This window comes from Leucopleurus acutus, assembly GCF_964270905.1.
Source record: "Leucopleurus acutus genome assembly, chromosome: X".
NCBI classification, from domain to species: Eukaryota; Metazoa; Chordata; class Mammalia; order Artiodactyla; family Delphinidae; genus Leucopleurus; species Leucopleurus acutus.
In genome coordinates, this window is record NC_139148.1 from 87790482 (window position 1) to 87818025 (window position 27544).

The 27544-nt window shown below is 46.6% G+C and overlaps 1 protein-coding gene across 3 annotated transcripts; it reads left to right on the plus strand.

The window, feature by feature from the left end:
- Nucleotides 1-27517, plus strand: DRP2 (dystrophin related protein 2; the record flags this gene model as incomplete). 3 transcript variants are annotated; one of them, XM_082864487.1, is made up of 22 exons in its annotated part: nt 1-117; nt 4239-4402; nt 5988-6144; nt 7559-7679; nt 9686-9954; nt 10324-10470; nt 10914-10992; nt 12681-12741; nt 13057-13118; nt 14568-14642; nt 15556-15757; nt 15980-16065; nt 17970-18127; nt 18473-18639; nt 20523-20634; nt 21888-22024; nt 22346-22411; nt 22676-22741; nt 23631-23774; nt 25563-25800; nt 26963-27083; nt 27393-27517. In XM_082864487.1, 22 exons carry the CDS (start codon nt 1-3, stop codon nt 27515-27517), a joined length of 2874 nt encoding a protein of 957 aa, XP_082720613.1. The 3 variants fall into 3 exon arrangements, with proteins under 3 accessions (XP_082720613.1, XP_082720614.1, XP_082720615.1); XM_082864488.1 differs by having other exon boundaries at nt 15556-15714; nt 15961-16065; XM_082864489.1 differs by lacking the exon at nt 1-117 and adding an exon at nt 2967-2975.
- Nucleotides 27518-27544: the final 27 nt, after the last annotated feature.

Below are 27544 nucleotides of genomic sequence, written 5' to 3' on the forward strand. Positions count from 1 at the left end.
ATGCAACCTATGGTCATGCAGGGATGCCCTTATACCCTCCCACGATGTCATGAGTGGCGGGCAGCTGACCACTTCCATCACAGCAGCAGCCTCCGAAGCACCTGCCCCCAGCCTCAGGTAAGAGGCCGAGAGCAAAAGAAAGACCTGTGGAGACAGGGTGGACACATGATCTGTGTGTGATCTTGTGGGTATCCATGCTTCCTAAGGCTCAGGGGTACTGTCCATATACATGAAACCTCTTGGACAGCACGAGGTCTCCTTTGGCCCATCCTTGTCACTCATGAGGCCTTTTATGGGGGGGGCATGGGGCAAAGGAGGTGTGTTGAGCTGGACAAGCCAAAGGGCCCACAATGGCTGAGGGGGCTGGTTTTATGTTAACCTCCCAAGGGAGGTCCCAGAAAAGCATGACCCTTCAGGGTATAGCCAAGGACAAGACAGGACCTTCCTTTGTCTTGACTTCTCTGTGGCTTACCTCATATTCCACACCTGCAGAATATTCCCTCTCCTTCCATTGGCTCTTCTTCTCAAGTCCCTAGTCTTACTCACAGTGGGTTAACCCCACTAAGGCTCCCCTGAGTTTCATACTGGCCTCTCCTGTCTCTCTCCTCCTGTAGAAGTGGAGTGGTGGTGCTGCGTGTGCCCACCTGCATATGTTCTAGGTGGTCAGAGTATGTGTGAGAGGCAGTAATCCCAAGAGGGCAGCCCCCTTTCCTGACAATTAAGGAGGTCCAAGGGAAAGCTGACTAGACAAGAGAGAAGTATCAGCATACTTTGGCTTGCCCTACAATGCTTTGGGGTCCAGAGGCCACAGGAGTGTGTGAAAGTACTGTTTCTTAGTATCTCACAGATGGACTGCAGCGCTGAGTCACTATTCAGCTGCAAACAGCAGCTGAATATACAGGGAGGAGGAAGAGAGCGACACGGATGGAGAGGTGGCATGGATGGAGAATGTAGGTGCTGGGGAGCCCATTTGGGGGAGAATAATGAGGGAAAGTCAAGGTCCAGAGAGGCATAAGACCCAGGTCCTCCCAAGCTGTTTTCACATGTCTAGCCAGAGAGAATTTGCTGCTTGTAACGTATTCTCAAAGTCAGTGTCAGCTGAGAGTCCCCCTGTGCACCTACCCCTTCCCCAGACTGGGGCTTTCAGAAGGTTGAGGGATTGAGAAGCATGGGTCCTTCCATAAGGCTTGCCCTGCTCATTGCCCACCCCCTCCAAACTTCTCCACCTGGCAACGGGACCTGAGGGCTTCATTTTGTGACAGAGAATGGTGAGACCAAGCCCTCTGCTCGGTCACTGTCTAGTTTCTTCTCTTCCTTTTCTATGGCTCTGACTTTGTCTTAAAGTTTCAAGAGATAAGGAGAGAGCCCTATGGGGAGTGGGGAGTGAGAAGCAAACATTTTGGCCACAAAAGCCAGAAGTAGAAGGCTATTGATAGGGAAAGAAAACTATGATTATTCATTATTTGCCTATTGTGTGCCTGGCTCTGCCCCAGGGGACTTGTGATTATTAGGGGGAACTCGGAGGGGAAAACAGGGTGATGGAGCATAGTAAAGGAGCCAAATGGGGGCATAGGAAACTGAGAAGAAGGCTGGAGGGAATGAAAGGCTAACATGGGTGGAGCCCAGCTCATCGTGGGTGCTTCCATCAGAACCAGACAACTAGGCTGTGGCTGGATCACAAGAGGCCATTTCTAACTCTGGGGCATTCCCAGTCTGGGGAACTCTGTGAGACTGGCTTGGGACCAATTATCCCAGCATAAGCCAAGCTGCGACATAGAGCTAGAGCCACTCCCTGCTCTTGGCCTGCTGTCCCCTGCCATCCCCCATCCACCCCACAAGGCTCTACCCCGTAGTCCCAGAAAGGGTCAGGCAGCTGCTCTAACTATTCCTGTAGGTGGGCCTCAGCATGGAAACAATGTGGAACTGTGGAAAGCCCAGAAGACTCTGTGGGAGATAAATGAGGATTGGAACAGAACTCTTTTTGGTCAAAATGAAGTGTTTTGCCTCAGTGCTGAGGGGTGGGGGCCCAGCTTGGGAATGTTAACCTTTCTCCAGCCAAGTCTGCTGGCAAAGGAGAAGAGTGGCCACCTCCAGAAGGGGCCCTGCCCCTCAAGCCAGGGACCTATGACAGCACAGGCAGGGCACAGGAGCCTCTCTGGCGCTGGATCCCTGCATGGAGTTTCTGGGTTCCTTCTTGCCCTCTCCCCACCCTGCAAAAGTCCAGGGGGGATTGCCCATTGACCATCCATCTCCCCCTGGCCTTAGAGTGCAGGCGGAAGTCTGTGGGGACAAGGCTCTCCCTCTTCTCTCATTTTCACTGTGGGCTTGGGTCAGTCTTCTGCTGCCCACCTTCCCAACCACAGCTCTGTCCCCAGGTGTGCCACACACATCTCTCACTGCCTCTGAGGAGGCTTACTTAGTCAAGGACAAGGCTTATCACCAAGCTCATTGTCCTTCCAGACCTTGGGGAAATTGCTTACCAGAGGTTTGTCACCAAAGCAGTCTGATCCTTTCCTTCACCTCAGGGGGTGGGGGTGGAGGCAGAGTGAGTCCTTTGTGTCTTCCAGGGAAAGGGAACATAAATCAACAGAAGCTCCCCTCTTCGTGCCCCTCCTCAGCACCATGGAATGCTCAGTCCCACTCTCACCATCCTTGCCAGTCTGGGAGGGCCCTCCTGGCCCCGGTGTGGCGGGCCCAGTTGGGAGTGAGCCGGAATTCCCCAGGGACAAAGCCCTGATTCACCGTCTGGAGTCCTGACATAGCCGCCCCCTCTGGATTCCTGGGGGGTCAGTAAACAAACAGGGTGACAGATCCCGCCTCCTGGCCTGGCTCAGCTTTGCCCACCCTCCCTGAGGGAGCCTGCTCCGAGCCTGTCAGGACTCTGCCTTTAGCTCACCAGGCACTGGGTCCAGATTTGTGTGGAGGGATCATCATGGAGCTGTCCAATCCTGCAACTGGGTCCCCAGGCGGCACAGGTAGGGTCCGCTCCCAGGGACGCAAGGCAACTGAACTCAGAGCTTTGCCCCAGAGCCTGGCTGCTCTCCCGCTTCTCCTTCCGTGTGTGGCTGCGAGCTGTGGGTTCTTTTTTAAATCTTGAATATTTTTTATTCTATAGATTGGGCATCATTAATTTTATCAACAGATATTTATTAAGCACCTACTGTGTGTTAAGCACTTCGAGCCGTGGTTTGAATGGGATGATTGGTTTCCCAACTTCCTGAGAGTCTTGTGTGGGGAGGAGGTATGGTTTGGGGGCAAGGGGAGACAAGAGGAGGTTCAGCCACCAGGACCGTGTGCTTTCCACAGGAGGTGAGGAGGTAGACAGGCAGGCAGGCAGGTGGGTTTCCCGAGGCTGAGATTTCCTCTCCACACTCCCCTGCTCTCCACCCGCTTCTGCCCCTGACTGCGCAGGTTTGGCACTGTGTTGAAGGTAGCTAACTCCTGAAGGGCTACTTGGCACAACCCACACTCCCCCAAACCCCACAATACCCTACGGGGTGAGCAAGTGACGGGCTCTGAACTTGATGGCCCAAGGCGAGACTTTGGCAGGCTCCACGGCTGGTCCTCTTAGCTGTCGACTCTGGTCAGAGTCCTTTGGAGATCAGGATCCAAAACGCTGCTTTAGCCCTTTCTCAACCCATGGAAGATGAACAGTGCTCTTTAGGACTCTTTCCAGCCTTCCTGACTGTGGCGGAAAATGTGAGCGGGGAAGAGGAAGAGGGAGCACCAAGGCCTAGATTCACTTGGAAGTAGGACATCATCTACTACTGATGGCTCTCTCTGGCTGCTCTCTCTCTCTCTCTTTCTCTTTCTCTGGAACTTTGTGGGACAGCCCTTCAGCTTTCTTTTCTAGAAGGTTGGCTAAACTGTGGGACACTGAAGTAAGAGTTGCAGCTCACCTTGAATGTCATGGTTGCCTATGTTTGGGCAATTCTGAGCAGCTCTTATCTAACACAAATACGTCTAGGGTCCCATCTGGGCAGTAATCCTGGCACAATTTGCAATAATAAGAGTGATAATGATAGGAGTCAGCAGTTAAAAGTGACCGACCTGTACCAAGAGAGGACCTTGCCATTAACAGAGCCATGGAATCATCCTTCCTCTCAACCCCCACCCCTGAACACACCCCAGAACCAGCCCTTCTCTCCCTCTGTTCACACTTGTCCCACGCTTGGCTTGGTGCAGACCAGGGTGTGGCACACTCCAGGGCTCACAGAGGTGCCTGTGTTTCTGTCCAGGTTAGAGCTGCTGCCAGCACCCCTGCGCCTCCTCATGATGGTGCTGGGGTGCCCTACCTAAGCCCAAAGCTATTCAACGGGTCTGTTGGTGCTGCTGGACCCCTGGAACCACCAGCCATGAATCTGTGTTGGAATGAAATCAAAAAGAAGTCGCACAGCCTCCGGTAAGGCCTGGCCCCTCGAAACAGGGGCTTTAGGGAGTTGTCTGGGAAGGTGTTGGGCTCCTCTTGCTGCTGTAGCTCATCATCCTCTTCTCAGCCTTCTCGTCAGCCTCACCCTCTGTTTCTCCTCCTTTTCCTTCTCTGGAACTGGGGGAAGAACACTGGGTCAGAAGTCAGGAGACTTGGATTTGAACCTCAGTCTTGAATAGCTGTGTCACCTTGCATAATTGGTTTGAGTAACCTCTGAATTTTAGCTTCCACTTGTTTGTATTTTTTTAAGGAAAAAAAAATGAGTAGAAGAATAATAGATGTCCTAACTGTCTCCCAGTGTTGTGAGGACTCAAATAAGATATGAAAATGCTTTCTGAACTTAAATGTATAAGTTCAGATGTATAAATGGAGGATACGATTACTGCCTCCCCCTCTTCCTCTCATAACTGTCCTCCATCTTGGTAGATCTCATCTACTCTCTTTCCCATCTTTTTATCCCTCTATTCCTGTCTATTGCTTATCACCCACCCATGCCTCCCCAAAGTAAGGGCGAATCAGTAAGAGCCTGCAGGCAATTTCTGTATCAGTTGTTCCTCTTTCCTCTACCCTTCTCTATAACCCCTGCCGCCCCCACCCCCCACCCACACTTTTCCTTTCTACTTCCTATCATCAAAGACCAAGCTCCTGGCTTCTGGTGGGTTCTGGCGGGGATGAAGAGTGTGGAGAAGTTGAAAGAATGCAGGCTCTGGAATCAGACAAACCTGAGTTCAAATCATTGCTGTACCAGTGACTTAACTGTGTGACCTTGGACAAATTACTTAACCTCTCTGGGTAATAGCAGTGCCTACCTCACGAGGTTGCTCTGAGAATTAGTGGAAGCAAAAATGTAGTAAAAGGCTTGGCCCACGTGGTAGGGACGCAAGGACTAGTTAGCACTGTCGGCTGAGGGGAATGAGCTCGATGGATGCACACAGCCTGGGCTGGCCTCTGGCTTCCTACCACTTGGACCTCAGCTCATGGCTCATTTGCGGGGGAAGGCAAGCAGAGGTGATTATGCGGTACCCATTTTCCTCCTTCCATATATCAAACTTCCAGCCTATGTTGTCCTCATCCTTTGGGACCCCTGGGCTGCTTGTATTTGTATGCAGCCTCACACACGTGCGTGCCCAAACTCAGCCACCTGACGCGCCCTTTCCACCTACTGCATCCGCTTCTGCTCAGAAGGCAGCCTCCAAGAAGCCTCTGAGGATGAGCAGTTTGGCATGACTTGAGGTCCTCTAGGACAAGAGGGCAACCAGACAGCTGTCACCTCTAATGGCCTTGCTCAGTTCGCTACCCTTCCCAGCGTGATGCTGGACACTCAACTGAATTAGCTGACGTCTGCCAAGTGTTTTGGTACCGTACTCCCTCTGGAGGTGCCTTGGGAGCCTTTGTGGGTGGGTCAGAGGGAGGGCTCTGGGCCTCCTCCCACTTCGACCAGAGCAGCACCTCTTTCATCTGTTTATATATTAAGGTTCCACATATGTATTTGTTGGGGAAAAATGTTTTGCAACTTAACAAGAGGATTGAAAATCACTGGTCTTACCATTGTGTGCAGCGCCCGCCTAGAGGCCTTCTCAGATCACAGTGGAAAGCTTCAGCTCCCTCTCCAAGAGATTATTGACTGGCTCAGCCAAAAGGATGAGGAATTGTCAGCTCAGCTGCCCCTACAAGGGGATGTGGCCCTGGTGCAACAGGAGAAGGAGACGCACGCGGTAGGTTAGAGTTACAGAGGCCGTGGTGTGTAGCCTCTCCATCGGGAAGGGATCTCTTCTGCAACACCCTGACTGATGGATGCCCAGTCTCTGCTTAGATGCTTAAAGTCACAGGAAGCTGTGTACAGTCCTACTGGTCTGTGGATAGTACTCCAGAGAATAAGTCAAATCTTTCCCCTCTATTCTTCCCATCAAATATTGACCTCCCTTAAAATTCTGTGCTGATTTGTAATGGGGACATGGGAAAATGAACATAATATAATATTAAGTGAAAAAACACAGGATATAAAACTATATACAGGTGGATCTCAACTGTATAAAAATCGATATAGATATGTATGTATGTATACACATGTATACAAACAGAAGAAGAAATTGTATCAAAATCTTCACAATGGTTAAATCCAAGTGATGAAATCAGAGTTCTTTTTAACTTTCTTCTTCATACTTTTCTGAGATTTCTAAGATTTTTGTGACATATATTACCTCTATAATCAGAAAATAACAACATGCTTCTTAAAATGAATCCAGAATGCACCGGAAGGAATGATAATTATGTGATGTGACAGAGGTGTTAGCTAATGGCAATCATATTACATAAATGTTTGAAATCAGTATATTGTGCACCTTAAACTTATGCAATGTTATATATCATTTATATCTCAATTTAAAAGATGAATGCAGAACGGAATACCATACAACAAGAAAATAAACTATAAATGTGTGCCACAGCATAGATACATCTTAAAGACAATATGCTGAGTGAAAAAAGAGCCAAATACAAACAAGAGCACACATTGTATGATTCCATTTATATAAAGTTAAAAAATGGGCAAAATTAATCGGTGGTGTTACAAGTCAGGATAGTGGTTACCTTGGGGGAGGGGGGGAATGAGAGAGTGACCAGAAGGGGTCATGAGGGAGCCTTCCAGGATGCTGGTGGAGTTCTGTTTCTTTATCTCCGTACTGGTTACAGAGATTGAATCACTTTATGGAAAGTCATTGAGCTGTACACTTTTGATTTGTATACTCTTATTAGTGTATATTTCAACAAAAAACTAATTAAAATTTTAATATAAATCTTGCCCATCCTGGCTTTGATTTCTCTAAGCCCCTCACAGAGGACTCTCTGAGTCTTCCAGAAAACCAAGATTCCCAGAACCAAATCCCCACATTTCACTCTACCCTGTGGCATAGACAGACCCATTTCAGAGTAAATAGACCTTCCAGTGTCAGAGTTATTCTTCTGCCTAAGGAGAAGACTGCTCTTCTTTAGTCTGAGTAGCCCAAAGATACAGGATAACGCCAAAGGATCAAGCTGCACTGAGGAGAAGAAAGATTGTCAATTGCAGGATGGATTTCAAAGCAATTGAAAGACTTTCCTTCCCCATTGACCACGTTGCTAACTTCACAGGCCTTTATGGAAGATGTCAAGTCTCGGGGCCCCTATATCTACTCTGTGTTGGAGTCAGCTCAGGCCTTCCTGTCCCAGCACCCATTTGATGAATTAGAGGAGCCTCGCTCTGAGAGCAAAGGTGGGTGATCTTCCCCTCTTTCATCTTCTTCTTGAGCTGTGAACCATTAAACACCTTCCTGCCCTCCCCAAACTCATTTTCTCAACTGTTACCTAGGAGGATAATTTTCTCCTGGGAGTCCAAAGTTGGGAAGAAGCCAGATTCACACTATAAGATAAAGCAAAGAGAACAGAGCCCGGAGCAGGGGAGATGACCGTGTGGCCTAAAGCTGTATGTAGCTCTCTGGAGCATCATGTGTGGCCATTTAATAAGGCATGAAAAAGAAAAAGAAAGACTCAAATGCATTAAACTAACTCAGTAAGTAAAAGTAGTAGTATGTCCTTTAAAAGCATACTGCTTTATTACAACATAGAGAGGCATGTGGCACTGATATAATCAACCAGAAAATAAAAAAAAACCTTTCAAAAAATTCTAAAACGTTTGGTGATTGCATTTGAAAAGAAAAATGATTGTGGCTCTTTAATTCTGACCCTGGTGAGTTCTGGCCCTCTTTCATCAATAGAGCCGGTCACTGTAGGTCTAGGTTTAAATAAGGCAGCAGGGTGGGATCCGTGGTGCTCAGGTCTGAGTGGTGGCCCAGCACGCCCTCTTCTCCAGAAAGAGGCTTCAACCCTCTGAGATTGGTTATGTATAGCCTGAAAAGACCCTTTGTTAATGCAGCCCTTTGTCAATGCTGTTGACCCTCTCAGTTTACCTCGAGCCCCTCCTACTGAGTACTAACTAGTACTCAATTTACTGTCCAATGGGCCTCAGATAGAACGAGCTCAAGAGAGCAGGACAATTCCAATTAGTCTGGAGTTTGGGGGCTCTGAATATACTTCTGAGGGGAGGTCTGAGGGAGGAAGAGGAAACTTACAATTTAGGAGCCTAGGTGGAAAGGCTGGGCAAATTATACTAACCTCTCGTTTGTTGGGTCTTCATAAAATACCTCCCTTTTTCGGAAGGAAGTGGGCAGCAGACACTAATGCAAAATCGCATTCCAAGGTCATGTGAATAGGACTCAATGATTTGTCTCACTACACATCTTAAATATTTTACTCACTCTTTACCTTGCCCATTTTTTAAGAATATGAGGAAATCCTCATGATATAATAAGTGGAAAACACTAGTATGGTCTCCTGACTGTGGTGGTGGGTCCATGAACCTACACATGTGATAAAATCGCATAGAGCAAAACACACACACACACACACACACACACACACAGAGAGAGAGAGAGAGAGAGAGAGAGAGAGAGAGAGAGAGAGAGAAATGAGTACAAGTAAAATTGGGGAGGTCTGAACAAAATTGGTGAATTATGTCAATGTCAATATCCTGGTTGTGATATTATACTATAGTTTTGCAAGATGTTACTATTTGGGGAAACTTGCTAAAGGGTACATAAGATCTCTGTATTCTTTCTTTCTTTCTTTCTTTTTTAAAGAATTTAGGCAGGAGCTGGAAGTGATGTGAGACCACAGGAAAGCTTTATTTATTTATTTATTTATTTAAATTTATTTTTGGCTGCATTGGGTCTTTGTTGCTGCGTGCAGGCTTTCTCTAGCTGCGGCAAGCGGGGGCTACTCTTCGTTGCGGTGCGCAGGCTCTAGGCACGTGGGCTTCAGTAGTTGTGTCCCGCGGGCTCTAGAGTGCAGGCTCAGTAGTTGTGGTGCACGGGCTTAGTTGCTCCGCAGCATGTGGGATCTTCCTGCACCAGGGATCAAACCCATGTCCCCTGCATTGGCAGGCGGATTCTTAACCACTGTGCCACCAAGGAAGTCCCTCTGTATTATTTCTTATATTTGCATGTGAATCTATAATGAACTCAAAATAAAAATTTTAATTTTTTAAAAAGCTGAATCTTCAAAAGGAGCTCAACTATGAAAAAATGCATTTGTGTGTGTGTGAATATATATACACACGTACATGCACACACACACACATTTTACAAAGGGCTATCTGTCTCTGTCTTTCCATGGCTATCCTTGCCTGGCTGGCCTGACTTGACTTCATGCCTGCCCTTGCAGATACCTCTCCCAGACAGCGGATCCAGAATCTTAGCCGCTTTGTGTGGAAGCAGGCAACGGTGGCCAGTGAACTATGGGAGAAGCTGACAGCCCGCTGTGTGGACCAGCACCGCCACATTGAGCGCACTCTGGAGCAGCTGTTGGAGATCCAAGGGGCAATGGAGGAATTAAGCGCGACTCTGACTCAGGCCGAGGGAGTCCGAGCCACTTGGGAGCCCATTGGGGATCTCTTCATTGATTCACTTCCTGAGCACATCCAGGCTCTTAAGGTATGCAGGCCCCCTCCTGTGGCTACAGTCCACCCCGGGACCAGATGTTCCTCCCAGACCCTGACAGTGTTCCTGCTGCTGAGGCTCCATTGTTGCCCTGAACTTCAGTAGAGTCTGTCCCAGTTTCTGTGCTAGATTTGGGGGCTGGTTTAGCTGAAGTCTCCTCTGTCCTTCTACTGGCTTCTCTTTCCCTGGTGTCTTCTGAGAGTAGAAAAGGAAGAGGATAAGGACAATGCCCCCACCCCACACACACCTTAGTCTTGTTGCCCTAATAGGCAAGCACTGAGGTTGCGCTATTAAAACAAAATGACTAATGGTTCCTCTTTCCTATTTTCTACCTACTGTGGCACTTGGGTTTTGGTTCTATAGCTATTCAAAGAAGAATTCTTCCCCATGAAAGATGGAGTGAAGTTGGTGAATGATCTGGCCCATCAACTTGCCATTTCTGATGTGCACTTGTCAATGGAGAACTCCCGGGCCCTGGAGCAGATCAACATCCGGTGGAAACAGCTACAGGTAAAAGAGAAGCCTGGAGTGAGGCATGAGGAAAAGGCTTGGTATAACTAGGCTTGGAGGGCAACTTACCCAGGCCCAAAGGAAGTGAAGGGGCATTGAAATGGAATCTATGTGGGAAAAGAGTTGTAGAGAATTTGGGGCTAGGAAACAGGCTTCTCAACCTCTAAACTGCAGGAAGTGATTAAAATGGTCTGAGAGGGGCCTGTCTGCCCCTCAGGGTAGACAGGGGCAGATGAAGGGTGTCTGTGGCCTGGAATTAGGGATGCTCTTCTCTGACCCCTGGGAGTGCCATGGGAAGGCTAGGATTTGGGTGAATGTTGGGAGGATCTGGAACTGAAGAGGCAGCCTTTGAGGGAATTCACAGAGATTGCCAGAGGCATGTGGAAATCCTACCCTGGATATCTGAAATGAGTCCACTGACTTCTTGCATCTTCTTTCCATAGGTGTCAGTTGGTGAGAGACTTAAGCAGCTCCAGGATGCCCACCGGGACTTTGGGCCTGGGTCACAGCACTTCCTCTCCTGTATGTGAGACAAACTGGGCTTCACTTGGTAGAAACTCAGCCACCTTCCAAGAGGGTCTACTCTTGTCCCTTGGGGGCCTAGTGGGAGCGGAGTGTACCTTGGCATCTAAGAAGCAGTAGGATAAAACAGTGTAGTGTAGTGGTTAAAAGGACAGGCTCTTGAGTCAGAGAGACCTGGATCTGAGTCACAGCTGCTCGACTTTATATCTTTGCAAGCTTGAAAAAAATAGCTTAACCTTTTTGAACCTCAATTTTCCCATATGTAAAAAGAGGGAAAATATTACATAGCTGGTAGAGTTATGGGAATTAAATGACTTTATTGTTCCAACAATATTTCTTGATGGCCTACTGTGGGCCAGGTACTGTTCTAGGTACTGGGGCTACATCAGTGAACAAAATAGACAAAAATCCTTGGACGTGGTGAGCTTACATTCTACAGGAGGAAGCCAGACCATAAACAAATAAGTAAAATATATATAAAGTCAATCGGTGACAAGTGCTATGGAAAAAAAGTAAAGCAGGGAAGACGTGAATTAGGGAGTGCTGGACTTAACGAGGGAGGCAACTGAGTGGAAACCTCAAGGAGGTGAAGGAATGAGCCATGTGGATATCTTAGGGAAGAGCAGAGGGAACAACAACTTCCAGGACCTTAAGGCAGGGGCATACCTGAGGAACAGCAAGGAGGCCAGTGTAGAAGTGAGTGACGAGGGGAGAGAGCAAGAGGTCAGAATGGGAGCAGGAGGCCAGAGCATGGAGGGCCTGGAGGGCTATGGTAGGAACTTGGGATTTTATTCTGAATGGAATGGAGAACGATTGCAGGGATTTGAGCAGAGGGATGACATGATCCGACTTATGTTTTAACAGAGTGTTGGGGGGCAAGAGTGGGAGGAAGGAGACCTATTAGGATGCATATTGCAACAATCTAGATGAGGGATGATGGTGACCCAGATCAGGGTGGCAGCAGTGGAGATAGTGGGAATGTACAGATAGGAAAATTAGATATGCACACAGAGCATTCAGCAGAGTATCTGTCACATAGTAGGAACTTAATCAATGTTAATGGTGATTAGAACTATTGAATTATAATCACTGGCATGCAGATATGCCTGCAGAGGGCTCTTGTACCCAGGGAAACTGCAATGAGGAGGTTCGCCAGGTGACTGAGCCTCTCCTGGAGCATCCGGATGTTAAAGACACAGAGCAGAGAGAGATATCCTTTCCCAGAGTTCCTCACCAGAGAGGAGTGAGCAGTCCCATTCCCCATTGTCCCACAGGACTGAGAAGCTTGACCTTCTGGGGGAAGGGCTTTGAGCCCCATGAGGAAAGTAGAGTCCACTTCATATCCACAGCAGCACACCAGCTGCCTTCTGCTGAATGGATAAAATGGCAGACAGCTCAGGGAGAAGATAGGGTGGCCAAGGCCACCTGTTCATGCCCTTGTCATGTCTCTGGCACATGAGGGTATCAGTGACAACCTCTTCTCCTTCCCTCACCCAAACGTCAGGGAGAGAAGTGTGTTCCTTAAAAGTGTTTACCTCATGCTCAGGGGCTGTTAAGAGCTGGCAATGAGAGTCAGGCATCCCCTTTTGGGCTTAATTACTTCTTTGAGAGGATAGAGCAGGGGAGTAACCAGGGGCTTGAAGAGCATTAGTGGTCAGCTTCTTTCTCTTTCTTTTCTCCCTCACCAGCCTCTGTTCAGGTTCCTTGGGAAAGAGCAATTTCACCCAATAAAGTTCCCTACTATATCAAGTGAGTGACCATCTGAATCGGAAATGGGTCAGTCACCTGCCCACCCCCTCCTTTTCCTGTCTTTTTTTCTATCTATCCCTCTCACCCCTTACCTGTTGGGATTCCTCCATCCACTCCAGTTTTTCCTCCTACTCATCTCAAGAGCTCAAGATTCTACCTGGTAAAGGTGAACCCTTGTGCTTTGGGATCCTCAGGGTTCACCCTCAGATCCTGTTGCTCCTTGCATCCAACCTATTGCTGAGGGGTGTGTGCATGTGTGTTTGAGGGGTTGGGGGGTGGTATAGACCCTGGCACTATTGATGCTTTTATTTGTAGCCACCAGGCTCAGACCACATGCTGGGACCATCCCAAGATGACTGAGTTATACCAAACCCTAGGTAAGAATTCAAGTTTCCTGTATAGTGTGGAGATCTATACAGTTGCCTTTGTCCTATAAGAATATAAGGGAGTAGTATTCCATTGTGTGTGTGTGTGTGTGTGTGTGTGTGTGTGTGTGTGTATATATATATATATATATATATACCATATCCTATTTATTCATTCATCTGTCTACAGGCACTTAGGTTTTTTTCATGTCTTGGCTATTGTAAATAGTGCTGTGATGAACATAGGAGTGCATATATCCTTTTGAATTAGTGTTTTTATATTCTTTGAATAAACACCCAGAAGTGGGATAGCTGGATCACACACACACACACACACACACACACACACACACACACACACACACACACACACACACTCAGCCATAAGAAAGATGAAATCTTGCCACATGTGACAATACGGATGGACCTTGAGGATATTATGCTGAGTGACATGAGTAGAAAGACAAATACCATATGATTCCATTTATATGTGGAATATAAAAAGAGACAATCAAAATAAATGAACAAAACAAAAACAAACACATAAATACCGAGAACAGAGTAGTGGTTACCAGAGAGGAAAGGGTAGGGGGAAGTTGAAATGGGTAAAGGGGTTCAACTGTATGGTGACAGATGGAAATTAAATCTTGGTGGTGAGCACTTTGTAGGGTATACAGCAGTAGAAATAAAATTTTGTTCACATGAAAGTTACAAAATGTTATAAACCAATGTTATCTCAATAAAAAATAAATTAAAAAAATAGAAGGGAATCCTATTCAACAAGCAGGTGAGGGTGGAAGTGAGTGCTTGTGCTTTTTCCAGTAGCCTTCTTTCCTTTCCCCTCTGCACCTCCCTCAACTGGAAGCTCTATACTCTCCCTGAACGATTTTATCATCACATTAGGTAATTATGCTTATAGATGTGTACTAGAGCTTCTTTGAAAGATACTATCCAGGCTACGAATATGACTCTCATGTGCCTTATCTTTGACTGCCAAGAGAGACTCACTATTATGTTGTAAATTTTACCCATGTTGATGCATGTGACTATAGTTCATTCATTTTCACTGCCATGGAGTGTTCCATTGTATATACCACAGGTTCCTCAACCATTCTACTGTTAATGGACATTTCGGTCATTTCTAGTTTGGAGCTAACAAGAACTATGCTGCTTGGTCAAACAAACAAACAAAACATGTGAAAATCACTGCTCTAGGATATATAGCTGGCTGGGTCATAGAATATATGAATGTTCAATTTTACTAGATAATACCAAGTTGTTTTCCAGTGTGATTGTATCAGTTTACACTTCCACCAGCAATTCTCATTCATCCATATCTTTGCTGACACTTGCTATTGTCAGACTTATTTTTTGCCAATCTGGCAGGTGTAACATGGTATCTTGTTGTGGTTTTAATTTGCATTTCCGTGATCTGAGTGGGTCTCTTTCCATTCTCTGCAGCTGATCTGAACAACATTAAGTTCTCAGCTTACCGCACTGCCATGAAGCTACGCAGAGTCCAGAAGGCACTGCGTCGTAAGTCTCCTATTACACTTCCCTTATAGCCTTCATCCCACTCCTACCCTTCCTCATCTTTTGACTGTTAACCACTTTCATCCCACCTGTCCAGTGTTGTAGATTGGCTTTGTGGGGACTCTCCAAAGGCTGGGATATGCTGGCTGTGGACACCTGATTTTTCCAGGGCCCTTCTATTTTCCCCAACCCCCAGACTTATTTCCAAATTAATGCACAGCTATCCTCTTCCTTTTACCTTCTTCCCTGCCCAAAACGGATAATCAAGCAAGTGTTTTATGGCAAGAAGTATCCCAGCAAATGGTTTGGAGCCACTGGAGGCTTGTTCTTTCACCATCTTGGGGTTATTGAATGTAGCAGAAGAACTGTTGAAGCGAATGCCAGTGGTTAGGGGACAACATGGCTGCAGATATAATGTGCCTTCTGTCTTTTCTCTGAGACACTGTCCATTCAGTCTTCCTGGACCAGGTTATCTGGCTAGGCTGATTCCAGCATTGGAGGTAGTTAAAAAATCCTCCTGAGTTATGTCACATTTACCCAGGCATACCTGAGCCTTCATAAGCAGTGTCTAGGTTTTCAGAATGAGGTTCACAGACCAACTTATTTGCAGTTGAAATGCATGTAAAGACAAAGAAAGTTTAAAATAATGGTATTCAACCCCTGGGAGTTTACCCAAATCCCACCATCTTCTTGAAACTGATGTCAAGAAACATTTGGGGTTAATTTAGGGGGCCTTCTGCTGCCTTCTCCTTACTTGGGTTGAGGGTCTTGGTAAAGGGCAAGCTTGTTTCATACTTACAAATGGTTAGTCTGGAGATTGAGCCAGATTTGGTGATGCTGGTGGCCATATCTTCCTGTCAAGTCCCTGGGGTTCTACTTTTGGCTATACTTTCTCCTTCTCTCCTTTCCTTCCCAGTGGACCTGGTAACTTTAACCACAGCCCTGGAGATCTTCAATGAGCATGATCTGCAGGCCAGTGAGCATGTAATGGATGTGGTGGAGGTCATTCACTGCCTGACTGCCTTATATGAACGACTGGAGGAGGAAAGAGGCATCCTTGTCAACGTGCCACTCTGTGTGGACATGAGCCTCAACTGGCTCCTCAATGTTTTTGATAGGTAAGGGCTTGCAGTCCTGACAGCCTCCATGGTGAAATTCAGTGGGACATCTGGAGTGGGCATGGTGGGAAGGAATTGCTCCCCTGGTGCACTTGGACTCAGCTCAGCTTGGGGCATGTCTGGCACAGAGCCCTGCTGGGATCAACCCTGTGAGGGACATGACTGCCAAGATGTTAACCCTTTATAGATATTCATATTCTCAGTCTCTTCTTTTAAACCTAGTGGTCGCAGTGGAAAGATGCGGGCATTGTCCTTTAAGACTGGCATTGCATGCCTGTGTGGCACAGAAGTGAAGGAAAAACTGCAGTGTGAGTACAACTCCAAAGTTTGGAGTAGAGTTGTGTGGAGGGAGAGGTGTGGTGGGAGGAAGAAAAGTCTAAGATAAGCAGAAGATGAGTCTTACGACTCAGCAAAGGGCTACTCAGGCTACCTTGTAATGCTTCCTGGTCCAAACTATTGCAAAGAATCCACAACAGCCAAAGGCCAAGATGGGTCTAAGTCCTGTTATTATTCCCACTGTTACTCCAAGGGCATTGGTTTCTTCTGATCTGGTGTAATTACTTGATAGGGATCTGAGTTGGGATCCTGGGATACCCAGGACCTGGACTTTCTAGTTCCATTTCCCTTTGGCCTATCAGGCTTAGCCCTCTCCCAATCTGAAGCTCAAACCACATCACACAAATGTGGAAGAGGACAGTTTTATTGTTTACGAGGCAGGTGTGTGCTGGTTTTTATAAATGGAATGGTTTTCACTATATAATACATCACTGAGAATTGTTCAATTTACCCTGACTGTCAAAAGCTTTGAAAGGCATTTATAGTTTTGGGGGTTTCCTGAGAACCTGCATCATCAACACAGGCATCTGAAATAAAATAAAAAGCTATACGTTAATAAAAAAAAAAACTACGTCACACATTCTGTTGGAGACTTCCCATGTGATAACGTGGGTGGTGTGCAATAATCCCCATTATGTGCAATTCTGTAGGTTTGAACCTCTCTGGTGTACAGTACCTTTGCTTTCCCCTCCATCCTCCATCTTTTGTACAGCATTTTGCATTTTTCTGCAACAGCATCATTAGTGTCAAGTGTTTAATGTGCGTTGACCACTGTGCTACATGTGGTGAGTACAAGGTCCAGTTAGACATGGTCCCTGCCTCAAGTGGTTTACAGTCCAGAAGAGGATACAGAAGTACACAGAAAGCATTTTTTAGAGTGCTAATTAGAATAATCTGAATGGCAAAGGATATGTGCTATATCAGATCACAGAAGAGTGAGGACAGCCGTCTAGGAAAGATTTACAGGGAAGAAGACTTTTCAAAGTATGTTCATATCTATGATATAATTTATTTCTCCCAATGTTCCTTTGAGACGGGATGGACAGTGATGATTTAGTCTCCATTTATAAGTAAGGAAACTGCAGCATAGAGTGGTTCATGACTTACCCAAGGTTTTATAAGCTGGTCAGTAATGGATCCAGAAATAAACCCCAGGCCCTCTGCCTTTTGGTTTTGTTCCATTTCTGGGCCTTAGGTGAGGTATGAAACGGACAGACAAGAACCTCTGGAGGAGGTTTTCTAAAGTTGGGGTGGGACGGGGGAGTTCCCACAAGGGCAGATATAGACCATGCTCAAATATATAAGTACCATAGTCTGTTCCACAATGATTTAGAGTGAATTCTTAGATGATCAAATGTTTTGAATTATACCCTTTTTTTGGATTATCCATGCCAGTGTTTCTTTTCATTTGTGTGGATAACTGAGAGATTACTGCAGTATCAGACTACATGGGCTACATGAACAGGAGGGGATAGGGCAGACTGACTGCAACTCATATTCAGGCACCCTTGAATCCCACACCCCTTCATCTTTCTTCTTGAGACTTTGTTTTCCCAGCAGTGTCATATCTGTGTCTGGCACCGCTCTCACACACAGCTTGCTCTCTGTCTTCACCCCTCTCTCCCCTTCTCTTTCTGACGCTCTCTGTCTTTGTGTCTGACTCACTTTTTTCTCTCTGAACCCAGAGGAGTGCTGCTTTTAGAACACCTGGACTTCTAGAAGGTCAGGGATGGACCTTTAGGTATTCCAACTTCAAAAGTCATTAGCTAAGTCAATGTGCTCTTTCCCTGTCTTCTTTTTCTGTTCTTTCTCCTCACACCAATTCTCTGGCCATTCCTGTATCGGGCTTGGCCATGACTTATGGTGGGGCCAGCAGACCTCTTCAGCCAAGTGGCCAACTCAGGCAGCCAGTGTGACCAACGCCACCTTGGTGTCCTGCTTCATGAAGCCATTCAGGTGCCCCGTCAGCTGGGGGAAGTGGCGGCCTTTGGGGGCAGCAACGTGGAGCCCAGCGTCCGTAGTTGCTTCCGTTTTGTGAGTATGGAACTGGGGAGGGAGGAAAGGAGGAATGATGGGACAGACGGTGGGAAGAAGGGAGGGAGGACTGAGAGCTGGGCTTTTGATCTGAAGTACTCAGATGCAAGGGAGTTTGTTGGGCTGGAGCGACAGGGCAGAGGGTTCTCTGGGCTTTTAGGGTCAGAGTCCTGAGGGGAAGGCACCAGGTCAACTAGGACAGGGTAGAAGGTGGACACCTCTGGAGAACAGTCTAACCCAGAGTCCAACCAGGTCTTGCTGTTTCTCCTCCTCCCCTGAGGGCTGCCATTCTGGGCACAAGACACTGGGCCTCAGACATCACTACTGGGCTTCTTGTTTCTCTAGAGCACTGGGAAGCCAGTCATTGAAGTTGCACAGTTCCTGGAATGGGTCAACTTGGAGCCCCAGTCCATGGTGTGGCTGGCTGTTCTGCATCGGGTCACCATTGCTGAACAAGTGAAGCATCAGACCAAGTGCTCTATCTGTAGGCAGTGCCCCATCAAAGGTTTCAGGTAGGGAAAGCAATACCTGCTGGAGTGATATTAATAATAAATAGGCCATGTTACATATAAACCATATATTGCAAAACAGGGCATTACATAATTATATAATTACAATTAATCTATTGTATGTTGTTATATACTGTTATAATCCTTTCTACTGCAGAATGTTTAACTTTTAAAAAACTCAAAAATGATGAAATTTTTTTCTGTTAGTTGTGTTATGAAGTATTCAGACCTATAAAAATGTATAGAGAAGCAAAAGGGGGTGGGGTGGGAGAACAGCACAGAAAGGGAAGTAATTTGTTCATTGTTTCCCAGGGAGCATTAAGTAGAACCCAGAAGCCCCAGCATCCTGACATATGAGAACACCTACGCACCAAAAGGTGTGCTGGCAAATGTGCTACTCTCTAGAAAGCAAAAGAGAAACGTGATATAGCATTGGCTAATTTCCATGATGTAAATACTCCCACTGTGGCCAGTGTCAGGCTACCCATAGGAGGTCAGGAAGAGACACACAGTTGCACACCATTTATAGTATTTCCACCACCAGGTATAACAGATGTAGACAACCTCGAGAGCATAGATATAATAGTGAAATAAGAAGTGATGAGTTTGAGTATTTATTACCTTTGTTTTTAATACCATTTGCTTAATTGTGAGTTTATACAATTTAATTTTTAAATAATGGCTATATTTAACAACTGGCTTGGAAAATTCCTGAAATTTTAACAACCAGCTCTCGTGAGCTTGTATGAGCAGGCTCCAGCGCCCCATGGTGGGCACCCACCACCAGGCTGAAGAAACAAACAATATTTTACAATATATTTATATATATTATATAATATATTTATATATCTACGAATTTATATATTACATACATATTTTATATAATATATAAAACAATATATTTGAAGTTTCCTTGATTATATTTCCCTCCTGTCCCCACAAAGGTAGCCGCTACCCTGAATTTGGCTTTCATCATAAAATGCTTGTTTTTACCACTTTAAAGCACTAGCACATACTCTCTTTACAACCACCCTGCTTTTTATAAGCAAATGAGGCACAGAGGTGGAGTTCACACTTCTGGCTAGTGTAGCTCCAGGATAAGATATCAGATCCTCTGACTGTTCTAAGTCTAGACATTTCACCATGCTATGCTATTAGGTCTGTGCAGTCCAATCAGCCTTTGGAATTGGATCTTAAGGGCTAGTCTATATTCAGTCATAATAGAGTTATTATTATAAATAACTTTGGGGAATAATTTTTAGCCAACTTGCCCACGGCTGATAGAATCAGTTGTTTTCATATTGAAAGTGTGCCTTCTCCAAGGAAGGTGGTCATACCTGTGAAACTGGACCCTTTCAGGCCACCTTTGTTTAGAAGGTTATTTGATATAATGAGCTCTTTACCCCGTCCCAACCTCCCTTTTATTTTTTATTTTTTTCATTGAAGTATAGTTGATTTACAATGTTGTGTTAATTTCTACTGCACAGAAAATTGATTCAGTTATACATATATATATATATTTATATTCTTTTCCATTATGGTTTATCATAGGATACTGAATATAGTTCTCTCTGCTATACAGTAGGAGCTTGTTGTTTATCCCATCCTTCCTTTTAAAAACGATGGTGAGACAGGGCTACTTCCCGAACTTCCTGGGATTCTGAGCATGTGATTTCATGGAGATTTGTGGTCTCTGGAGTAAGACTAGTTATCTAGTGAGGACTCTATCACTGCTATGCATAGGAGGTTAAGTGCTCCGCGTATAGGAGGTTACGGTTCCATGCCTCACGCCCTTTTAATGTATGTGTATATTTGGATGTTTGGGGGAGGGGGAGGTCATTATAGTACATTGCATCCTGTTTCCTACCACCTCTCCTTTCCCCAAGGTATCGGAGTCTGAAACAATTTAACGTGGACATCTGCCAGACCTGCTTCCTGACAGGCAGGGCCAGCAAGGGCAACAAGCTTCATTATCCCATCATGGAGTATTACACCCCGGTATGGAGCCTCTGGGCTGGGCGGGAGGGGCAGGCAACTCTCAGCTTCTGGGTGCTTGATCCATTTTGTCCAGCATTAGCTCACTGTATTCTGCTCTCCGTTGGGGAGCATCCTCCAAACAGGCCTGGTGATTGACCAATTTGGGGGATCCAGGGCTGTCCTTCTAGCAGAGCTTCTCCCTCACCCTCACCGGGGCGGTAGCTGGCTGTAGCACCCCAGGACATTCTTGGCCATCTAAAAGACACTCACTATACTCCTGCAGAGAGAAGTCTCAGGAAAAAATAGAGACAGCAAGGCAGTTACAGGTGACTAGCCTTCGATCGCTCAATTTAGTTTTTCCTGCTTAGCTTCCTGGAATGTTTCTGTCCCCTGGTCTTCACCTGCTACCTTGTCATTGCTTCCATCCCTTCTAGTCAATACCAAAGTTTGTGCTCAACTTCATTACTCAGTCTCTTGCGTGAAAAGGGGGTATGCTCTTTACCTGGGTCCCCAAAATCAACTGGGCTTTCATTGGAAACTGTGCCCTTCATAGCCTCCTGAGCCCAGCATCCCTGAACTCCAGCCACAGAATTTCTCCTCTGCTATGTTCAGGACTCAGACCTCCAGGCTTAGCTTCCTGAGCTGACTCTGCTCCCTAAACTCCTTTATTCCTCTCTCCGCACACATTCTCCCAACGTCCCAAGCATATCCCCAGCTCCCCCCACTGCTCTCTCCCATCTTACCTCCCCATCTCCATAATCCATCTCCCTGAGCTGTCATCTCTTCTCCAAGTTCTGTTGACACAGAAACATGTGTGACCCAATGGAAGCAGTGACCTTGACCTTTATTTTTCTTTTATTATCATTTTAAAATAAACATTATTAACGTCATACATGGGAAACTGGCTAGAGATGGTAGACTGATAATTGTCTAGCTCCTGCTCATCTTCTACATCCCTAGAATTTATGTAAAAGATATTTAAAAGTTAACAAACATACGATCATGTAAAAGACTTAAATTATATAGAGGTGTTTAAAGTATAAAACAAAGTCCCTTTTTCTCCTCAGTGCGTTCCCCACCCCTCAAGTCTAACTTCCCTGAGGCAAGCAGTGTTCACAGTTTGACATGTATCCTTCTAGATCTTTTTCTAGGAGCGAGGTGTGGTAAATATGAACAAGAGTGGACTACCAGTCATGGTCCGTGCTCCAGGGGAGTGGCCACACCTCCCTAGAATAGCCCATTAGGGTGAGTCCCTCTATCTTGTCTCCTCCCAGACCACATCCAGTGAGAACATGAGGGACTTTGCCACTACCTTAAAGAACAAATTCCGCTCAAAGCATTATTTCAGCAAACACCCTCAGCGAGGTTATCTGCCTGTGCAATCAGTGCTGGAGGCTGACTACAGTGAGACGTGAGTACCGGTAGCTGAGCAGGGGCTGCAGGCATCCTCATTGAGCCTAGGGATGTGCTGTGAAGGGGCTGAGTCTCACATGGGCTAGGGCAGTCTTCCAGGGCAAACCCAACTAGTGACAGGCCAGTTCAGCTGGGGCCTGACCAGGAATCTGACCTGAGAAACGGACTAGAATCCAGTCTCTGTATCTTGTTCCCATCAGCTCTTGGGAGCTCCCTAATTTGGTGGTGGTGTTGCGGGGTGTGGAAGGGTGGTGGTGAGGAGACAGGCTGCCCAGCTACCCAGTCCTTGGTCTTCTGAGTCTTTGCTGCTTTCTTCTAGGCCAGCTTCTTCCCCGATGTTGCCACACGCTGACACACACTCCCGCATTGAGCATTTTGCCAGCAGGTACCACCAGGTTTTGGGGAGGGGAATTGTAAGGAGTCCAAGGGGGAAAGGAGTTTTCAGTTGGGGCAAAGACAATGAAGTCAGGGCCAGGGGAACATGCACAGTGGGCTTTGCAGCAGCCAGCGAGGCCTAACGTTTGGGGCAGGGGAGGGGGAATTGGGACAGCCCCCCAAACGTGATTATCCTACTGTGGGATTACAGTCCTTGAGATGAAAGCAGTCTTCACATACTGTTTTCCCTTCTGTTCCTGCTCTTTCTTCCTAGGCTTGCTGAGATGGAAAGTCAAAATTGCTCCTTCTTTAATGACAGCTTGTCCCCAGACGACAGCATGTGAGTTTTCACAGATACATATTTGCCAGGAATAGCTCTCCTTTGGGATCTTTCTACCACTACTTGGGGAGGGTATATCCTCAGTGGGAGGTGGGGTGTGTGTGGATAGGGTCCCTGACACCCTAAGGAAGGAAGTCTGCTTTCTGGGCACAGTATTTAATGAGAGAAGCAGTCTGCCCTCTATCAACTGAGCAGGGTAATGAAGGATGAACTACCTCCCTTCCATCTGCCAAGGTCCCTTTCTGTTGCAAGATCCCATCCTTTTATTCCTAACTCTGAGGGAAGAAGAATATGCCCTCAACTAAAGTTGCAGAAATGAGCCATTATCTTATGCTCAAAATGCCAATGCCCCATCTAGTGCCACATCAACCCTGGGGAGATACCAGGGACTTGACTGAAGTGTGGCCAGAGAGATTCCTTGGTGCTATAGCCCAGAGAAGGGGCCCTTCATCTCTAGGGAGGTCCCCGGCCTCCTCAGAGGACCTAGAAATTGTTGGCTACACGGATAAATCCAGCCCTGGAACTGGGACTCAGGCAGGCCACAATTCCCCTGGGGATGGGAAAGCGAAGGGGGGTGGGGTGGGGGAACATCACAGATGTTATAGTGACCTGCTCATTGTTTCCCAGGTCACTATAAGTAGAACCCAGGAGTCTTGGCATCCTGAAAACACTCTCTCCTACTACCCCCAACAATGACCCCTGCCACCTTTGAACACTTTTATCCCTCTTAAACCTGAATACATGGCTTTTTCCCTCTCTATGTATCTTAGAGAGGGAATCCTCCAGCATGTGTCTCCTGGGGCTTGAGGTGGGAGCTGAGAACTCACACCCTGAGCTGTTTCTTAGTTCAATGCCTGGGTCCCTCTTTCCTCTCCCCACCCCCACACAGAGACGAGGACCAGTACTTGCTGCGGCACTCCAGCCCCATTACAGACCGGGAGCCAGCCTTTGGACAGCAGGCTCCGTGCAGCATGGCCACTGAAAGCAAAGGGGAGCTCGAAAAGATCCTGGCCCACTTAGAGGATGAGAACCGGTAGGTGTGGCAATGGCACAGATCTGCGTGGGTTCTAGAGTCAGACGGCTTAATTCAAGTCCTGAATTCCCACATCCTAGCTATGTGGCCTTGAACAAGTTACTTATATTCTGTGATCTTCCATTTCCTCATCTGTAAAATGGGGATGATGATAAGAGTACCTACCTCTTAAGGTCACTTGTGAAGATCAAATGATCAGGCATATAATGTGTTAGCCAGTGTCTGTCTTATTGGAAGTGTTCAATAAAAGCTAGCTATCCTAATAATTATTTGAATCTTTTTAACTCAACCCAAATATCTCCAAGTACCCAACAGATACAGGCAGAGAGAATGCAAACATAGAGAATACAGAAGAGATGATGTCTCTGCCCTCAAGGAACTTTCAGTTGTTGGAAATGGAAAGAGGTCCTTATCACTTAGTGAAAGTAATAAGAGGAGGATGATACTGCATAGAGCATTTGAGGACTGGAAGAGGGAAGGTGAAGAAGATTATGGGGATGGCATTGACCTCTGTAAAGCATGGAGGGCAGCAGGAGTCTGAGGAGCATCCAAGACACTTTGGGGGTGTGTAGTAGAATCAATAACGACCCCCAGAAAAGTAATTCTCAAACATTAGTGTGCATACAAGTCACTTGGGAAGCTTGGTGAAATGCAGATTCTGATTTGAAGGTCTGGGGTGGGGCCGTAGTTCCTGCACTTCTAACCAGCTCCTAAAGGATGCCCATGCCTCAGGCCTACAGACTGTATTTGGATTAGCAAGTCCTTAGAACAGGGACTATCTGCAAAGTATTTGTTACTGGTTCAAGACAAGATAAATACATAAATAGAGAGTAAACTTTTAGAAATTTTCATAGCAATTTGACATGGCCACAATATCCACGCACGTAATTAGTGGACTTGTCTTCTTTGAATTGGGTATAGGCCAGGTTGAGTGTTGTTGAATTTGGGCAGCAAGTCATGTGTGGCGTGAGCTGTGTACTAGCTATGCACATTCAGACCATGTATTGATCCATGATGGATCAAAAAAATCCCCCTGTTTTTTTTGCTATGGATAGTTTGAGAAGCACTGCACTAGAGCAGTGGTGGGGAGGCCCTGGGAAACACTAGGGAGAGAGTGATTCTGTTGCAAAAAAGAAAAAAACAGTAATGTCCTCCAAAGACCAACTCTTTGGAATCTGTTTCCTTGATGACTCAACATGGGTGTTTAAAGTGGGTCAAAGAGGCGGGCAGTAGAGAGAAGAGGAAAGATGGGTGATCCTTTGTTTATATTATGTCTTCCCCTGGAATCTAAAAATCTAAAAATGGAGTAGGTGAGTCAGTGGCCCTAATGCCTCATTTATTTGCAGACTGTGTTTCTGCCTGATTTTAAGGTCAGAATTAATCCCCGAAGCAGTACATCAAAGCCCTGAGACATTTGTTATATGAAATGTCAGCTCTCTCTGCTCTGTGGCCTAATGATGGCAAAGTAAATGATATATGTGTTGGAGAGGAAGTGGATATGGCCATTCAAGCAAGAGCATGGCTGGGATGGACTTCCCTGGCCGTCCAGTGGTTGGGACTCCACACTTCCGCTGCAGCACTGCACGGGGCATGGGTTCGATCCCTGGTCGGGGAGCTAGGATCCCACATGCTGCGACCAAAAAAAAAAAAGCACGGCTTGGGGGCTGGGGTGGGGATGGGGATGGGAGAGCAAAGAGATTGCTCACACCTAGGTATGAGGGGCCACTGAGCCCTGGACAGTCGATACCCTGTGAAGGTCATTGGCCTTGGCTTCTCCATCCTTGGCAGGATTCTCCAGGGGGAGCTGAGGCGCCTGAAGTGGCAGCATGAGGAGGCTGCTGAGGCACCCACCCTGGCTGAGGGCTCTGCCGAGGTGGCACAGGACCACCGCAATGAGGAGCTGCTGGCTGAGGCCCGGATCCTTCGGCAGCACAAGAGCCGCCTGGAGACACGCATGCAGATTCTTGAAGACCACAACAAGCAACTCGAGTCCCAGCTGCAGCGCTTAAGGGAGCTGCTCCTGCAAGTGAGTCTGGGGCCAGGGGAAGAATCAGAGCAGCCTCCGAGCACAGGTGGGCCGGGGAGAGGTGCTCCTTGCTCCTGGGAGGTGGCTGTTAGAAGACTTTCTAAAGAGAACTGGGCTAGCAATCAGGAAATTTGGGGGGAGGAATGGGCTGCTATATCACATCGCTTGGCCAATTCTCTTGTACCTAGCTTCCATTCCATCCTTGTGTGTTTACTCTCAAGCCACCGTGGGGCCTAGGGCACAGGGAGGGCTTTTGAGGGCTCACTTCCCCACAACCCATTTGAATCTGGTATTGAAAGAACAAAGTTCAAAGAATCATCCAAAACGTTGACTTTGCTACTTTGATGTTTGCTGGAAAGAAGCGAGTTTGGACATGCTTGGCAAGAGGAAGATTTTTGCTGTGAAGGGATCACTTGTTACTTTTTGCCGCTTTCCTCTTTGAGAGGTAGTGTATAGGATGTAGTGTGGTTCTGGAGTTAGACAGCCCTGAGTTTGAGTGTAGTGCTGCTGATTAGTGGCTGTGGGATGTTAGGAAAGTTACCTAGCCTCACTAAGCCCCAGTTCCCTCATGTGTAAAACAGGGATAAAAATATACCAACTTCATGGAATTGTGGTGAACGTCAAATGAAATAACACATTTAAACAATTTGGAATGATGCCAGGACTATAATAAACATTTCATAAATGAATAATTTATGAATAATTATTGTCATTATCCATACCAGGTAATACCACACTGTGCCTCTTCCCCAGATCCTCCAAGGGATGGCCTCTAGATGAATTCCTGGAGGTCTTAACATATGATATTATGTCATGAACCAAGGATCAGGTGTGCAACTCTACATTTCCAGAGGGAATTGAGTTCTAGATAGCTTAATTATAGCTGAAATGACAGCAAGAGATATTTAAGGGCAATGGTATCCTTAGAAGAACTGGGAGCCTTTGATACATGTTGTTGAAGGAAGCGGGTATTCAGTAATTAAATATTCTAAGAAGTTTCATGAAAGGGAAAACCACTGTTTGGGGCACCACCAAAAGCTTCTTAAAGTCCCAGGGCAAAGGGATGGGCATGATGTCTCTAAGGACCTTTCTAAGCTCGGGAGTCTGTCAAAGTAAGGTCAGGAAGGCAAAGCCACTTAAGTCATGCCTTACCTCTTGCTAGCCACATACTGAATCGGATGGCAATGGCTCTGCAGGCTCGTCCCTGGCTTCCTCTCCACAGCAGTCAGAAGGCAGTCACCCCCAGGAGAAGGGACAGACTACTCCAGACACTCAAGCTGCAGGTGAGTTCCCCCAGCCCCTCCCAACCCCTTCCTCCATGGCTTTGTCTTGCCCCAGGTCTGGTTCTGCTAGGGCTGGGACTGGTTTCTCCTCATGGCTTTGAGCTTAGGGTCAGGGATGATTGGCTTATTGACTGATTCATTCATTTTATTCCACAAATGTATGTCGAGTACCTCATATGTACCTAAGCATCGTGCCGGGAAGATACAAATGCTATAGGTTCACCTTCAGCCGGCAGCATCCTACCTCAGCCCCTTGACCTCATAAGGGAATTTCTAGTTCTCTTCCCACATCTTTCTTCTCCATCTCAGATGATGTGGGGTCAAAGAGCCAAGATGTCAGCCTGTGCTTGGAAGACATTATGGAGAAGCTCCGCCATGCCTTCCCCAGTGTGCGAAGTTCTGATGTGACTACCAACACTCTGCTGGCCTCCTGATGGAACCAGATCCCCATCCTATAGTCC